This window comes from Anser brachyrhynchus (assembly GCF_964034855.1).
Source record: "Anser brachyrhynchus genome assembly, contig: SCAFFOLD_106, whole genome shotgun sequence".
Lineage (NCBI taxonomy): Eukaryota > Metazoa > Chordata > Aves > Anseriformes > Anatidae > Anser > Anser brachyrhynchus.
Window position 1 is genome coordinate 55,702 of NW_027664005.1, and position 17,431 is coordinate 73,132.

General features: G+C 41.8%; 1 protein-coding gene across 2 annotated transcripts; it reads right to left on the minus strand.

Annotated features, from left to right (window-relative positions):
- Positions 1-2,407: 2,407 nt before the first annotated feature.
- Positions 2,408-12,460, minus strand: LOC308186508 (ubiquitin carboxyl-terminal hydrolase 42-like). Of its 2 annotated transcripts, XM_080608620.1 has the most exons (10): positions 11,622-12,460; positions 10,715-10,915; positions 9,519-9,629; positions 9,256-9,358; positions 9,025-9,092; positions 8,798-8,868; positions 8,181-8,263; positions 6,837-6,948; positions 6,377-6,517; positions 2,408-6,038 (listed from the first exon to the last, which is right to left on the minus strand). In XM_080608620.1, the coding sequence occupies exons 1-10, from the start codon at positions 11,857-11,859 to the stop codon at positions 5,958-5,960; spliced, it is 1,209 nt and encodes a 402-aa protein (XP_080464746.1). In that variant the 5' UTR covers positions 11,860-12,460; the 3' UTR covers positions 2,408-5,957. The 2 variants fall into 2 exon arrangements, with proteins under 2 accessions (XP_080464746.1, XP_080464745.1); XM_080608619.1 differs by having other exon boundaries at positions 2,408-6,517.
- Positions 12,461-17,431: the final 4,971 nt, after the last annotated feature.

Consider the following 17,431-nt stretch of genomic DNA (forward strand, 5'->3'; position numbering starts at 1 on the left):
TGCTTGGGTGCTCCCAAGATGGGGAATGGTCTGGGGAATGTTTGGCTGCACCTTAGAGCACAAAAATCTATCCCCTAATCACACAAAGCTCTGCCCCAGGCACCCAAGCATCTCCCTGCAGCACAGAAGCACCTCCCTGCAATACCCAAGCACCTCATTGCACCTCACACAGGAACCTTCCCACCACAGTCCTACATCTGACTGGAGAACCCAAGCATCTCCCCAGGGCACCAAAACACCACCTGGGGCACACAAACATCCCACTGGACATGGGAAGCACCTCCCTTGGCACCCAAGAGCTTCTGAGGGCTGCACAAGTACCTACCAGGGTCATTCAAGTATGTCCCCGTGCTCATGCACGCACCCCCCCAGGGGACACAGATACCAAAGAGCAGGAACTAAGCATCTCCCCACAGCACTCCAGCATCTCCCTGGAGCCAAGCATCACACAAAAAGCACCCAACCATCTCCCTGGAGCACCCAAAATCCTCCCTGGAGAAACACAGCTTTACCCTGGATCAAACTAGCCTCTCCCTTGGGCACACAACCACATCTCCTAGGGTACACAAGCATCCCCAAATAGCACTCAAGCATTTCTCTGGAGCCACCAAGAAACAGCCAGGATCACCAATCCATCTTCCTGAGACATCCAAAAAAATCTCTGCATCACCCAGCTGTCTTCTTGGAGAAACCAAGCATCTCCCTGCACACCCAGGGAGTATCTGGACACAGCAGCTAAGAAGCCTGGGGAGCACCCAGATTCTTCTTGCCATAGCCAAGAACTTCCATCGAGCAAGAAAGCAGCTCCTGAGTCCCGCGGGCACCTTCTCAGGCACCCAGGCATCATCTCTGCACTGGGATGAGCACACAAGCATCTCCTCCCCACATTGGTTCCTGGACCATTCAGGCTCGCACTGCACTTCAGCCCCTGCTCCATCGCGCACTCACCTCCCTGTCCTGCCCTGCTCTGCCCTCTGCTGCCTGCTGCCAGGGGCTTCCATCCCGACTGGGGCCTGCCTGCAACCAGGGGCCTTTTATCCTGACTGGGCTGCCATGTCACGGCCCCACTGTGACGCCTGGATGACACAGCCACCGCTGCCCATTGTGACACCTGGGTGACACAGCCACCGCTGCCCTCCTGCCTACTGGGACACCACTCAGTATCTATTTCCTCGGACTCACAGGTTTGTCAGTGACAGTTAAATTTAAGATAATTTATCAGATTCACCCCCAGAAAAAAAATATTTCTGGCAACTTCCGTAAACCTCAACAAGATAACAAATGCCAAATCATTCTTGAAGTTTTAGTCTGAAGTGTTGGTGTTTATATTTCTTTGTGTTTTTCTTGTCAGTGTTTAGCATGCTTTTCCTTTCTTGTTCAAGTTTGAAGTTACACACATATGCTTTCCTCTTTCTCTAGCTTGGAAAGTTCTCTTCTAAAAAGATCTTCTATTTCTAGCTGCTTTCTCTACTCTTCTGTTAAGAATCCTCATGGTTCATGTCTTGTCCTTGTCTCTATGTTTGCTTGGTCAGCTCTGTGTCTCAGCACTTGTGCTTATTACCATAGAATTGTCAAATCCTTTAGGCTGGAAAAGAGCTCTGAGGTCATCAAGTCCAAGCGCTAACCCAGCCCTGCCAAGTCTACCACTAAACCACGTCCCCAAGCACCACATCTACACGTCTTTTGCAGAGCTGCAGGGACGGTGATTCAACTCCTTCCCTGGGCAGCCTCTTCCAAGGACTCACAATCCTTTCAGGGAAGAATTTTTTCCTCATATCCACCCCATGCCTTCCTGGGTGAAACTTGAGGCCAATTCCTCTTCTCTTGTTGCTTGCTGCTTGGGAGAAAGACCAACCCCCACGCTGCTACAACCTCTAAGAGGGAGTTGTGGAGAACAATAAGGTCTTGTGGAGTAATTGCTTAAAGTGACTAGGAAAATTAAACTAACATTCACATTTTAAAGAAACTGTAGAGCATTGAGGAGGCTTTCAGGGTATGCTATAGCAGCATTACCTGAGTGTTCCCTAGGCTTCCACCCTTACATGTTACCGCACTGGGGGAACCTGGTGTGCTGACTGTAAGGAACAGCACGGAGCATGGATTAGCATGGATTATAACCGCTCTTGCAAGTGACCTTCTTTTAAGCACAACAGTTTAAATGATCAGGTTACAGAGAAAACCCTTTCACTGAAAAATAGATTCAATAAGGACTTGTGGCTTACCAGTTTCGTTTCAAAACCCAAGTTGTTGGGTTTGATGGAAAAATGGTTGGTTTGGATGGTAAAAAGGTCGTCGGTTTTGATGGTAGGTTTAGTCTGAGTATTGAAGGCTTCCATCAGTAAGCTCTGCATCTGAAAGACAAAGGGAAGAAATGCCATTCCCTGTTGTGATACTCAACATGGAACTGTCTGGCTCAGTGGTTTTCTTTCTAAAGAGAGAAGTCACAACCCTGCACATGGCTTGATCTGCTCTCTGACTACAGGGCTGAACTGACTGTTGAAGGCAGCTTCCAAAGCCCTCCCATTAAACTGACTGCATTTCAGTTCCGTGCTAAAATTGGTCAACTGTACAGAATATTAGGACAAAGCTACCTGCTTTGATAGCAAACGGTAGACCTTAGGTAAGTTACATTCATTTGAAGGTTTGACTGGACGGCATCCTTGTTTTACTAGTGATCTTGTGGTCAAGCTGACCAAATCCTAGCCACAGAACAGAAGCGTTCAGAAACTGGCTAGAGAGAGCACTTATTAGAGAGAGCAGGAATTTAACTGCTTTAACGCTGCTCTTTCTCTCACGTATCTGGAATTTCCTTAAATCACAAATTATCACTAGCTATCCTTGTTAATTTATTCAAAGTAACATGAGTCCAGGTGAAAAGGCACACTCTAACAAGTCCTCAGTTGTTCCTAGTCTGCTCCTAGCTTACTTGAGAGGTTCAATACAGTTAAAAATAAATAAATAAATAAATAACCTGCTGAAGTAGCCTTTTTTCAGATTAGATTCCACCATTCAGAAAATCCTGCTTAAGAGACGTTTTTTCTTTTCTTTGAAAGACTGACCTTCCCCCACATGAAACTAATTAGTATCTTCAGGCTTGATGAAATACATGAATTTCTCAATTTACCAAAATTGCTTTGCACAGCCCTCCTATCCTGCTTATGTTTCAAGCAGCGTATCTAAGTGGGGTACTGTTGGGGTGCATCTCTTTCACTCATGTAGCCCAGTGATCCCAATGCCCTGGACTTGTGTAATGTGTGCAAGACATTTACTTTCTCCCTATACTTTTGACTGGTTTAGAAAAAGCGAGTTCGCCATCTGCTGGCCAGAGAATTCACCGAAGCCCAAAGAGCATTAGAGCAGACGCATTTTCTTCTGTGCTGTTCCTGATTTATCAGCTAGAAGAGACACTTACAGTTTAGTACAATCAGGATTCTTTTGACATTAGTAGCATAAAAAGTCTATTTTTGCAACACTGGTATTTGAAAGACCTCCGTTCAGTCCCTAATTTTGTTCTTGATAATGGGACAGATTGTATTAATGTTTGCAAGAATGTGTGAACAACCAGCCTCCCCTCCATGTCGTATTTTAAGATTAAAACTTGTGGTCGTCCCTGTCTCAAAATACAGACATGCTTTGCAACAATCGCACTCCCTCTTTAGCTTGAAGGAACTTGTCAGTGCCAGAATCTACTGACTATGGCAATTTACTTCATCATCCAAACCGGGCAGAATTTTTGAAAACCTCTTGCAAGATTTCACTTCTCCAAACATTATGTAGAAGACATTCAGCTGTAAAGCAAGAAGATGAAGTCCTTTGTTTCCTATGCCAGAATGACATTTTCAACACTGAACAGGATTGTCACCAACTGTTAACTGGTTGTTAAGTTGTGGCTAGGTATAAAATGTAGAAAATGTTTAAAAATAAAACTTGCCTATGGATAGTGAACTGTCTTCTTTGGGGATTACTTCAGTTACCTGTAAGAGGAAAACAGATGATTTGGGGGGGTTGTTTGTTTTTAAGAACGGGTGCAGTCTTGCCAGTAATTTAGCTGGTATTTTTCAAAGTGACCTCTTAGAAACTTTACAGCTCTGTTGAATCAACATGTCTCTAACCCTACAATTAAATAATGCTAAAAGATGCAGCAATTTATCTTCCTGCAAGTGCTTATTAAGATATCTGAGTAACTGCGACCGTGGCTTCATCACAGATATATATATATATATTTAATACTACACACTTCTGCTCAGAAAGAAAATCACGGAAAATGTAAAATTTCATTTGAGATGTTGAATTTGTTGCAGTGTGAGATCTTCTTCATCACATGATTCTATTCTTAATTAAACCATATTATCTACTGAGAGACCAAGATTACGACAAGAACAGCACAGAGTTCAGCATGAAGCCAATCAGGAGCTCAAGTTTGTACTTATTTTTTTGTAAGGAGATGTACCAAGCTGGCTTTTTTATTGTTTCATCAGCACATTTCTAAGCCTATACGAGCAGGGAAAAAAAAAAAAAAAAAACAACAAGTAGAACAATTGCAGGGCTCCTCAGTTTACAGCATGAGGTCGCTTTTTCCAGGTGAAAAGCGGAGCCATAAGTGGCAGTACACTAAAGCCCTGGCACGTTGAGATCCAAGAGGAGAGCTGTTTGGCCCTCCTTTTCACTCCTGGGAACCACATACCTCAAAACCCACAGACTATGGGATATATCTCAGAGAAATCTTGGGAAAGGAGAGCATGAAGAGCATGTTTGTAAATTTATTTCTCCCTGGGCTTCTTCTGCTTCTCCAAGAAATACTTGTTTGAATATAACTTTGGCAGCAGTACTTATGCTGTTTTGCACCCACATTTAAAACTCCTACAAAAAACTGAAAAGTTAGACTGAAAAGCATCTCTTTCCGTTCTACTTTGTAAAGCTGCATGTTTTCCTCATGCAAAACAACAGGGGAATGGAAGCTAGAAAAGGAAATGCTGAATGTAAAACAAAACAGACCAAACCTCAGCCCTCCAGGACAAAAGCCGATAACTAAGTCCTTTCTAACATGCTGATTAGGTTTCAAGAGGATACCGCTTTAAATAAGCGTAATTGTGTGTCCATAGGCAGAAGCTGAATAATGACAGGATGAATATCTATACTTAATTTTTTGTTACTGTCTTCCTGTAGCACACAGGGACTTGTTACGTTTAGGGAAAATGCTAACCTAATGGAGGGTTTAAACCATAAGCTAGTTTGTTACACCAAAATGACTGAGAGAACAAAGCATAAAGTGTTTTCAGATTTCTAGTACACCTTGATTGCTATCCATTAAACTTAAGACAGGTTAAACAAAGCACAGGAAATAAGAGAACTCCTAGTCCCACAACTGGCAAATTGTGCGCACACTTTCCGTTCCTGAGAAAATAATACACAAACCTGAAAAATGCATTTAACTGAGAAATGAAGACATCCCCGTCCTATTGGAAGACTAAGGTGACAGCTCTTGGGCTCAGTGATTTTCGGATAAGCTCCAGTCTTCAACTTGCAGACACCAGTGACAGCTCCTTTTTTCGGATTGAAAGGGAAAATGTTTCAACAACACATTGAAAACATACTTAAGGGACAAGAAACAAAATCAAGACTGCAGTGAGAAGGAAAACAGAAAAACAATACTGGGAAAAAAAAAAAAAAGAGAAAAGAGAAAAGACCTTGGTCTTTGTATCGACCAACGAGATAAGCCTTACACATTTTTAAGTTTATTTTTGACGATTGATTGATGCGTTACCAGATATTAAGTACTAATCAAGAGCAAATATTAACACTAGTAAGAATAAATCCGATCCACCAGCCCTTATTCAAAATACATCAATTTCTAATTTGGAGATAACGTCTCTCTGACAAGGAAGTAGAAAAGCTGTAAATACCGATATAGTTTCCTCTCCCGATGTTCCATATACATACCGACGCTGTTCCTACACCTACACTCTGAGCATAAATTTATGTTGACATGAGTATCGGGTGTTATTTCTGTTTGCCTTGAGAGACTCTCCTCCTGTCCACTGAAAAGTAAACTCAAGATTCCAGATCAGTTAAAACAGTTGCTAGCCCCCCATTCAGAGTTCTGCAGCAGCAGTGTTCAGATTTTTCAGCAGTCTCTTTACAAAATGACCACTTATAAGTGTACAAAAACACTTATCACCTAGCTTCTCAGTAGGTACACGTTTGGCCTCTCTTAAGCAGAGAGTCAATCACAGCTTAAGATTTTATACAAGATCCCATTTTCAAGTTTGGGATTATTTCAGAAAATCTTTTTGCCTAGAAACAGTACTACTAGTAACACTTTAACTGGTTTGCCAGCACAACCTTTTACCCTGTTAGAAATGATGTTGACTTCTACCTTCATGTAGCATACATAGTGTCCTGTGCGACAGTTGATTCCATGATGCACCAGCACCGCATATAAGGCATAGAGGAGTGGTTCTCCACTTGATTGAGACATGTAGGCTCGGAGGTCCAAATATTCAGGATATTTTACCTCCTAAAGAGAGACCAAGAAGATAGAAAAATTATATCAGAGTACTTCGCAGACTAGCCAGAGAAAAACACTTCCAAAAAACAGAGACTGGAATTATATGAATATATCTCTTGATTCACTAAAAATAAGTCTTCCCATAAGCAACGTTTAATACTAGAAGTTGCAGACAACTGTTTCCTGATGAATTAGCCTTCTCAGAGGAAAGTTTATGCTTCTTGTCAAGCAGGAACTTTACTGATATTAAGAGAAAAGTGAAAAAAAGAGAAAATGAAAATAAAAGCAGACCATTTCTCTATATTCTTAAGGTATATTCTTAATATACCTTGTTGATCTTTCCACCTGTGAAATCTGCAAATCTTTTCAGTGATATTGTGAGAACGTTGGAAGAACGGTGTACGGTAAATCTCTTGGATGCAGGAACCATCTTTTTACACCTTAAAAACAAGCAGAGACAAGTGTTTGAAAGCATCTTCTTTTTCGCCCCCAAAACAAACTCCTTTTAATGTCTCACGCATGCTTATGCTATTTGAATGATATTTACTTGCATCATATGTTTGGTTTTTTCTTTTCATAAACCCATGCACTGCATGTCACGTTTGTTAATACAGAGAAGAAGGTAAGTTTTACCAACAACTCAGAGCACAGCGGGAACAGGAATCTCTCATGAAAGCGTATTACCAGGGAGTTATAAAATATAAACAAAAAATATTAAAAATGAGTTATATATAAGACTAATAACAGTTATCAGCAATGGAAAAAGTACTGTACATGTGCAAGGCCTTTCCTTTTAAGCTCACAAAAAGACAGAAAATTCTGGCTTTAAGTGTGACTGAACCGATCACACCTCAAAGAGCACATTAAGGAAAGACCATGCAATTCAGATGTGAGGTGCTATTACAGTTCTTTCTCTTCCTCAGACATCAGTTATAAGAATCCTGAATACGCTGCATGTTGCTTTCTAGGATCCGCAGGCCAAGACGAACCTGGGATTAAATTGCTTTAATAACCTATTGGACGCTCTTGATTCGACACCCTAATTTCCTTAGTATCCGACAACAAGAAGTGGATACTGCATTTTTCATTTAGAGGGGTCAGGCATGAATCCTACAGAACTGAGCCGGGCACTCTGTGCTTTTCTGAGGGGATGTTTGACTAACAGCTTGTTTTGCCAAACCATCTTATGCAAATGTTCAATTGTTTCTCACATACGTAGAAACATCTTACATATTGATCAGCACAGAGAGCGCCTGAACTCAATAGGCTTTCCCTGTGCACGGGTTAGGCTTAAGGGAGCTCATTTCAGGCCTTAGTCCACATCGACAGGTTTCACAGTTCAAGAGCTGTGCAAGACGCTGTTTAGTGAGCCAGCACAGGCTGCTAACATTCATTACCACGGAGCCAGCTCACATTCCCTGACACTCAATCTAACTTTGTTTCACAGTGAACGCTGGGACCTGCAGGAACCTGCTGCTGCCTTCCACTCCAAATCATTCTCCATAGCTCCTTGCTTCAGCTCACCACTACTACGAAATGAAGCAACAACAACAACAACAACAAAGCTGCGTCTCCTTATTTCTAAATGAAGTTAAAGGATAACTTACGCTCTAAGTCATGTAATATATAAAACTAATATCTAGTATTAAGACATAATTAGTAATAATCTTACTCGCTACATTTATAGCAATTCTCTCCATCCAGCTCTTCAGGTTTCACAAATAGTTCTAGAGCTCTGGTAACAGATGAAACCGCCTAGAGGAGCGAGAAAGAAGAGCGTAAAGTCACTGTAAATTCAAAATTCCAGAGACGCACTAGGAGTTTATAAGAGAACCTGACTAATACATACTTAAGCGATCTACTATGAGCACTGTCAAGAAGGAGGCAGAAAGAGCATGCTCAGCGTTTACCTCACCTGGAAGTCATTCTACTTTGAAACAAATCATTTTCCAGTAACGCAGACAGCATCTATAGTGTGCTTTGTCATCAATACTGGCAACAAATCCAGCAGTCTAACAATTAGATGTATATTGAGGTAGAACAACAAAGAAGTGTGACAGTATTATACTTTGTGCAGCAATAAAATTCTTTCCCCTTAAACCCAATGCAGACGTGGAGACTATTTACAGGGGTTCCACAGAAGGACAAAGTCCAATCCACTTTCTAACCACCACCAAGCTCTTATATTTTAACATTGTACGTGGTTTGGTTTTTTAAGTTAAACAAGTTTAATTTAGAAAGTTATAAATGTACTTAAACATCATGAATTATATTTACAAAACCTCCTACCTTTACATCCAAAGTGATATCAAGAAATGCCTCATACGTATCCGAAACTGCTTTGCAATTCAAGCACTTCACTGGAAGCAAAATATAAATGCTTAACAACACGTGAAGGAGACTAACTGTCCACATTCAAGTTGTCGATAGATACTACTTCAGACAAACTACAGACTGCTTTACTACCGACAAAAGACACAGATCAGTTCTAAGGACAGGAATATTTTTAAAAGTACCTCTTGATCTTAGAAATCCTCCAAATATTTGATGAATGGTGGTGGTAGCTTGAGAAGATCTGTCCAATCTGGAAATAAATTATAATCAGACCTCAGAAGATTTAAGGCACACAGTTAACTCTTCAAAGAGTTTTATGAAAACCAAGGATGACCTAGACTTTCAGTTTTGATAGTAAATAAAGGCCTAAAAGGTGCTAGAGAACGTATAAAAGTGAATTTGTTTATGCTTACTTGGTGCTTCCATTCAAGCACACTTCCTGCATAGCATCAACAGTATAGCGCAAGAACTCGTGTGCGTCTTCTTGACTGCCAAAACGGAAATGTTGTCCTATTCCTAAATAAGAAGATGATAGTATTTACCTCATTTAAAAATGAAGTAATTCTCCTGTTTCTAAAATCTCTCTTCTTTATAGTGTTAAAACCATTTATACACATCAAATAATTATTTGAAGATTACAAGATGCTGAAAAAGAAACACATCTGAAGCCACTTACGACTGAGATTATTGATAACACGCGTAGGCTCGATGGCATCAACAGTGCAACGCAGGGCCTGGTTAATGTGAGTCTCCATCGTGCACATCATGCAAAAATCTTGTTCACGACCTGAAGAGTGAAAGAAGAAAGCATCCCAGTCTAGCGAAACAGACATAACTACAAACAAACATATAAGTAACATTTAAACTATAGATACAATATCCACTCTCCTTGTCCCAACAGCCTCCTAACATTTCATTTCACACAACTTTATAGAATAAAAATATCCATTAAGCCTGTATTCAAGTGCATTTTGTGATGAGAAATCTAAAAGACTACTGCAAAGTCACGTTTGTAAAGGCTGACAGGAATGTGAACTCCGCAGGTTGCAAAATGTATGAGGAAAGAATATTTGACGTTGATGATACAGCATTAAGAGAATGTGGGTTATTTTCAGCACAGTGCTGTCAGGTGAGCTTCATGATACAGAGCTACGAGTCCTTTGGGAGAAAGGAAAAATTACAGTAATGTATGTAATAGTACTTCTGCCCTCCTTTTTTCAACAGGATTCTTAACTGAAACGATTTCTATATACAGGAAGAAAACAGTTAAATTTCTAGGTATCGATACAAAGATACCAGCCTAAAAAGCATACAGGTTTAGTACAACATTTACTTTATAGTACAACATTTTATTTAGGACAAAATCAGTCTAGATTTTAATTCAGTCCCACAAAAAAATCTAGTCGTGTTCATAACAGCTCATATTGCTTTCTAGGTTTTTTTTTTTTTTTTTTTTTTTAATTGGTTCAACAACAAACAGACCCTTTATTGTAGTGCATTATGGAACCTCGGCTGTGCAGACTAAAGACCTATGATGCCAACATCCTAAATTTTATTGCCTTTCTAGCAGCAGGAAGCCCAAATAGCCCAAATGCCAAATGTTCATTAAATGCATTACTGTCCAATGCACTTCATTATTCCCATGAAGCAAGAAAAGATCCTTTTAAAAAAACAAACAAACAAACAAACAAAAAAAACACATGGTGCATTAAACGCACTCCATATGCTATTCCGAGCCCGCTGCTAATACAATGCTCAAAGCCAGCTTCTACAGGTAAAATCAGGCAAGTAAGTTTGTCTCACAGAATCACTGCTGTTCTTTCACCTTCACAGCTATCCAACAGATTTAAAATACTGTTAGAAAGTACTCACATGACTGGCTGTGCTCAAGAGAAAGCATGTAATTGGCAAGTGGGGGGGTGTAGGTCAAACACTGTAGAGTAGCATTAAGAAAACACGTGTTGCCAAGATTGTACAGGCCAACTCCAACACTTTGTGTTTCTTGCCAATCCATACGTATCTTCTCAGGTGGAAAAAGAATCCTTTGTGGCGGAGCAATTCCATCATTAACAACTGCAAGAAAGTTATATTTAAAAAGAGATTTTGTTTGTTTGTTTCTAAGAAAGGTATTAAGTATATATAGGTATAGTAAATATATAAAGTATATATAGGCATAGTAAAAATACTATTCTGCGGGAGCACCTAGAGGAACTAGCTACAATCCAAAACAGAAAAACTTATTGCAGAGACCTTTAATACTGCCATATTCAAATTGGCTGGTCAACACAACGTTTTGGGAAAAAAAAGTTTAGTCAAACATTTTAATTTTTTCCTTATTATATGCTTTTTTCCTTATTATAACTTCAACCACAAACTTAGACTTGAAATTATATGGTAATAAATGCAAGGACAATGTAAAAACAAATAACTAGGAATGACGGTACCCCTACAAATATCAGATCTTTTCCTGAGCAATCTTAGCATTCAAAAACCTGTGAATAATGGAACCTGTGAATAGCAACAATCAAACACTTTTCTTTGCAAAACAGAAAAGATATGGATGAATCTGTGCATTACAAAATGCTCCCCATATTTCTCTGTCGACTGTAAATATATCAAAATTAATTTCTGTAACGTCAGTCACTTCAGTTGCCTTAGGAGAATCTCTTTGGAAGTCTTTATTCACAGTAGTCCCGTTCTCTATCAGTGCAACAAGTAAGAACTGCACTTTCTACTTTTGTTTTGAAGAAAACAGAGGCAGGATAAAGCGCACACTTACTTAGATCTCTTTGGGCAAAAGGCTTAGATTTTTCAGAGGATCTACAATAAATAGCACCTCCACATCCTTGGGCCACAGAGACTTGGCTTGAATCTTCTGCAGGTGGTATCCGGCCCCAGTTTGCGGTGCGTGACATCGGTTTTTTAGTACTCGGTTTCTTGGATTTGCCAGACCGCCTTGAAGATGGCTTTTTAGACTTTGAAGATTTGGGCTTGTTAACTATGGTCATTGTTCTCATCTGCGGCAGAGACAAATGTTCTGGCTGACGTAAGAATACCAAGAAGCATTCCAAGAAGAAAAGAGTAGTAGAAGTCCTGTCACTTAATCTCAAAGAAACGGCCTTTAAGAACTAAATTGCTGGTATGAATGATTTAAAAGGAATCCCCAAACTAAACACACAAAGGAAAAATTTCCATCAAAACTCTATCAGTATTACTTTTAGCTTCTGCAGAACTAGTGGCTGATGCCATTTCTTTCACTTTCGTAGGATTTTAATCCATTACAACTCTGGAGTCTTTTTAATATAAAAATGCAAATGACATTCTCTGAGGGGAATCAGTTATTTATTGCATTTTTGGAGCTTTGCAATTATCTATTAATTATTACCTATTATCTAATAGATAATGGTTGCGATTTATATATAATTGTTGCTCACGCTAGTAATGGAGCACTATTACTTTACTGCCTGCGCTTTTCTGCTTCGTGTGCACAAAGGTACCTGCATTTCGCTGCTACTTTACTTCTGTCTTTCCAGGGCTCACCCTCTACCTCACTGTCTACTGCACCAGTCATGATGGCTTTGTTGTGATTCTATAATGAGCCTAGCTTTTGAATACACTTTTTCTGGGCGTCACTTTGTGATAGCAAGTTAATTTGTGAGGGCTTATCACCTATGACCTGCTTCTCAGTAGGTACACGTTTGGCCTCTGTTAAGCAGAGAGTCAATCACAGCTTAAGATTTTGTCCAAGATGCCATTCACAAAACTGAGTTTAACCTTGACAGAACTGAGTTTAACCTTTAAACCTGAAGCTCCGTTAAAGAATAAAGCAGCACCCAAGCCAGGAAATAGAAGTTAATCGTCACTTTACCCTGAAACGCACGTAAAGCCAGTGAGCTATTCTGTGCTGGCAGGATTGCTGCCGGGATGGCTGACGAGGCGGCGGGCACAGGGGGCCACAGGTCCTGCTCCCCGGGGCCACAGGTCCTGTCACAGGGGGCTGCCGGGGGTCTCCAGGCGCCGGGAACAGCGGCAACAGCGGGGACAGAGGGGACAGCAGCGGCAGCAGCCGCCACCTCAGCCGAGGCCGTCTCCACAACTGCCACAACGGCCTCGGAACGCCGCCCAACTCGGAGCTCCAGCGTGACGCCTTTTCAACCTGGCCGCGGTGCTCACGGCTAAAAGCAGAGCGTTTCCTCCGGCGTGTCTTTACTGTCGGTGCCGGACCGGCCCTCACCCCGAGCTCTCCCTGCCGGGAGGGCTTTGCGGTTGGGGTTTCCCTCCCGCCGCCGCCGTGGGCAGGCTGTCCGCGCTGGGGAGCGGCATGTCGCCCGCGGCGAGAGCCAGAGGGCGCGACACGAAAAAGCCCCGACACGAAAAAGCCCCGACATGCGGGCGAGGCGGCGGGGAGACGGCTCTGAGGGAGCGGCCGCTTCGCCCCGCCGTCCTCCTCCCCTCCCGGGCCGCCCCGCCGAGACCCGTGCGCCTCAGGTGCTGCCCTGAGAGGGCGCTCGGGCACTGGGACAGCTGCCCAGGGCAATGGTCATGGCACCGAGCCTGACGGGGGTCCAGAAGTGTTTGAACAATGCTCTCAGACATAGGCTCTGCTTTTGGGGTGGTCCTGTGTGGAGCCAGGAGTTGGACTCGCTCATTATTGTGAGCCCTTTCCACCTTGGGATGTTCTCTGATTCTAGGTCAGCAATCCATTATCTGATGAGAGGTGTGGAGTCATTCGAAGGGAAGAGAGACCAAAACACTTCTGGTTTCCAGAAGCGGGTATTTGGTAACCAAACCGATGATTCCTTTTCTTCTAGAGCAAGTAGCAGCAGGGATCCGCTTTACAATAGGCTGGCAACAAGGAAACAAAGAATTGCAAACAAGACGTAGGACTTGAGCAGCAGCTTGTATACATGCATCAACTTATAAATGAGCACACAGCTGAGCGATAATGCAAAAATTGGACAAACTAAGTGAAGACGTTAACTGTAAATTTTATAGGTACACACTTTACTATGACGTAAGAACTGGGCAAGACCTTTCAGGGAAAAGAGTTGTTGGCATGTAATTTGAAGTAAGCTTCAAATCCCAGAGGATGATTTTGTTGGAACTTTATTCAGCTGAAAACGTGGAAGCCTTGTTTCTGCTTGTGTTAGTTACAGCTCCAGTTTACTTTGGTTGGGAGGGAAGGCATTCCAGGCTAACGTGCTGTACCTGTTCCTTCAGCTCATTGTCCATAAACGGAGGAGCAAATGAAATTCTTTGAATCTCCATTAAACGCAGCACTACAAAGTGGAGTAGAGGGCGATCTAGCACTTAATTTTTCTGTAAGCAGAAAACCCAACAGAATCTCCACAACAGTTTTCAAATCTTGTCCTGCAGTAAATGACCAGCTGAGTGAAGCTTGCATTTAGAGTATGTGCTCCTACATTAGATGGAAATAGCTTTTCCTCTTCAGAAGTGCAACTGAGTGGTGAACTGGCAGCTACGTAGGGAACTAGTTGTGCCAAAGGGTTTGTGTTGAACGCACAGAAAAATATGCAGGTCCCAACAGTAAAGGATTGTCTGTAGGCATCACACTGAGTACAGATGTTATCCGCAGGTTCGTGCCCAGTGCACCGCGCCAATTATTCACCCAGAGTTGGAATGCACACCAAGGTCTTTTAATTACATAATTAATTACAGAACTCTGCAGAGTCAGGTACTTGGCTATCTTTCACAAAGCAAGCACACCTCTGACTCGAATCACCGTCATTCATACACAGGAAATTTGTGAAAACTCTCTCTTTGGCTCCTTTTGATTGGTTATTACAGCTCACCTAACTTATCTCTACTGAGCTTGCGCATTACAGAGGAACACCGGGGGGGAGGGGGTACAGGAGGAGGGGGACACACACCGAATCCCACATTAGCAAGGATTAGCATTTTGACAGGTGTGATTTCTAATGTGTTAACCCTTAATGACCCTTAATGAGCAAAAGGTTACTATAGGTCAGTCTGGAGCTGGTTTTCTCCTTCTTGTTTTTTCCCTTTTATCCCTTCTCTTCCTTGCTTCTCCTTGTGGAGTAATTGCCTTAAATGACTAGGCATTATAAGCACCCCTCCATCCCAAAAGCTACCCGCCTCCAAGGTGCAACCACCCCTCACTGAGCACATCCTCTGAATTTCTCGGAGCCTGTACCTTTAAACGCAAGCGAGGTAATTTCTACCAATCACAACCAAGATACGCATGACTGGAGTCACTCAAGCTCCACCTAAAAGATAGAAAATAATATCAATTGGCTTAAGAGAAAGGGAATGTTGGGGGAGATACTGTCACGAAGGATACCTTCTGACATCAGTCGACAGGCTGAGCCTCTCATCCCCCCCCCCCCCCCGCCCACTGGGATGCTGCGAGGTAAGATCTGAACGCTTGGTTATACCAGGCGTCTCCACGGAAACTTAGAAATCTCTAGCGTCTTTATGCTTTTTAACGTCTTAATACCTAGGCCGTGTACCTGTGCATTTCATGCATGCTAGCTTGCTTTTGCAGACAGTGAATTTATCACTGGCAATCCAAAGGACCTGTGTATCTGTTGCCGTAATAAACTGCACTTAATTGCATTGTTCCTGGCCGTGACAGTTCTCCTTGAACGCGACTAGAGCGAGGGCGTGCTGCGTTGGTGGTGGATCCGTGGCCGTGATAGTTCAGTACCCTGAAGCCGACCGCACCCGTAACGGTCAATCGGCTACACCCCTTAATGCGACACTACTAAAGGAAGAAGATGACAGGGCTTGCACGCATCGCATTAGGCTTTGCATGTGAAAACACCCCCAAATAATTTCACATGCATTTAACGTTTTTAAAGGGAAAAAACCAGGAAGGTGTAGTCCTTCTGTAAGCTACAGCTCTTGATAGTTAAGGCATCAGCATTCATTCCTTTGCTTGACAACAAACTATGAACATACAGAAGAGTTAAATATTTTCATTGCATTCTTAAAGGCGATTTTTCAGACTTGTGCTTCAGTTGTTGGAGTTGAAGAAATCGGTAGACGCCCTTACTTTTACGTTAAGACCAAAATCTTTATCTAAGATTGTGTTATCTAACACAACTATACTCCCACCCCCACATGCTTTTTGGAACTTTTGAAAGATCTTTCTGCAGTCCCACTCTGATGGTCTTTCAGTAACATACAAACTGCCATGGCAGATTCTGTTACGGTGCTTTTCTATTGACAGTGTGCATAACACTCAAGGTAAAGCCCCTCATTTTGCAGTGGGGACATAAAGTGTTTCTTTGGACGCTGCTGCTTCTGTTAGTACTCATTTTTTCAGAAACTTGTTGAACCTGAGCTGTGCCTACCGCACCAACGAATGCTTTCATGACACAGTATTTTGTCAAAGCAGTTTTGCTTCTTGGAGCTACAGAAGCAGCTCTGGCTACATGATAGGGAACTGTGCTGCACTGGCAAAAACAGACTTACTTACAGACTTAACACCACTTGCTAACTTGATCTATTTCAAATCTCATTTTAACTTTAAAGAGCAATCAGTTTTGCGGTTCCTGTCTTACTAAGTTGCCTTGTTTTGCATGGAAGGTCAGCCTGTGAATGTTTTGCTTTATTGCATGCTTCAAAAAAAGGCTGAGAGGAAGAGACTGGAGGAACCTTTTCTATTCTATAGACTTTCCCCCACGAATGTGGAATTGCAGGCTACTTGGATGAATGTTCGAATGTAAGGGAGCAAGCCTCAGCCAAAGGAGGTAGAATCCTTGCTTAAGAGGAAGTATCAGTGTGGGGACATCTTTGCTTAATGGGAGCCATTTAAACTCTTCATAGAAACTCAATAAGCTCTACATCTTATATTTGGAAAGCAGTATGGTTACGCAGCTGCTAACCTAATGACTTGAGTCTTCTGCTCTGCAACTTCACATTTTGTTTTCAAGCAGTGCATACATCAGTTTAGGCTTTGGACAAGGAGATTTGTAATGCAAATAGTGATAAACCAGAATCAGTGCTACTGACGAGCGTAATGGTGAAATGCAGCAAATCAAGTGTTCCTGGAGAACTGTGAGATTACAAAACCAATAAGCCATGAAGCACTTTTTTTTTTTTTTTTTAATCAATTCTTATATGCTGAAATAACACCTTCAAGAAAATCTGTTTATCCAGCCAGGCGACGGTGTCTACCTGTAAGCACAAAGGAAATGCCTTGAGAGTTCGTTTGCTGTATTTGAAGTTCTTATACCCTGCAGAAATAATTATTTAGAGTAACATGTAACTGAGGAGATCGTAGCAGGAAGTATATTATTTCTAGCATTAAATTGCTGCCCCGTTGCCAGTGCAATCTAGGGAGAGAACTGTATATAATAGTTAAACTCCCCTGGACTGACTTACATTATAAAATATTCTGACAAAGTAAGCTCTAAATCACTTGACATTTTGAAGAGTTTTAAACGGGTACAAAACCGAAGCTTTATAAACCAAGCAGCATTTATAATGCTTCATATATAAAAACAATGCCTATTTTTAAGATTTGTTACATATCTATGTAGATACGCTTGCTGGAAAAGCCAGGTCTGTTGTAGACCAAATGCTGCAGATTAAGACTTGTGG

What these genes read in the sequence shown, in the direction of transcription:
- LOC308186508 (XM_080608619.1), bottom strand. Translation starts at nt 11,859, where the DNA reads ATGAGAACAATGACCATAGTTAACAAGCCCAAATCTTCAAAGTCTAAA. An exon ending in AGGATTTCTAAGATCAAGAG is followed by an intron (nt 8,869 to 9,024) that starts GTACTTTTAAAA and finishes TTTTGCTTCCAG; the next exon opens with TGAAGTGCTTGAATTGCAAA. An exon ending in AATTGCTATAAATGTAGCGA is followed by an intron (nt 6,949 to 8,180) that starts GTAAGATTATTA and finishes CTTGTTTTTAAG; the next exon opens with GTGTAAAAAGATGGTTCCTG.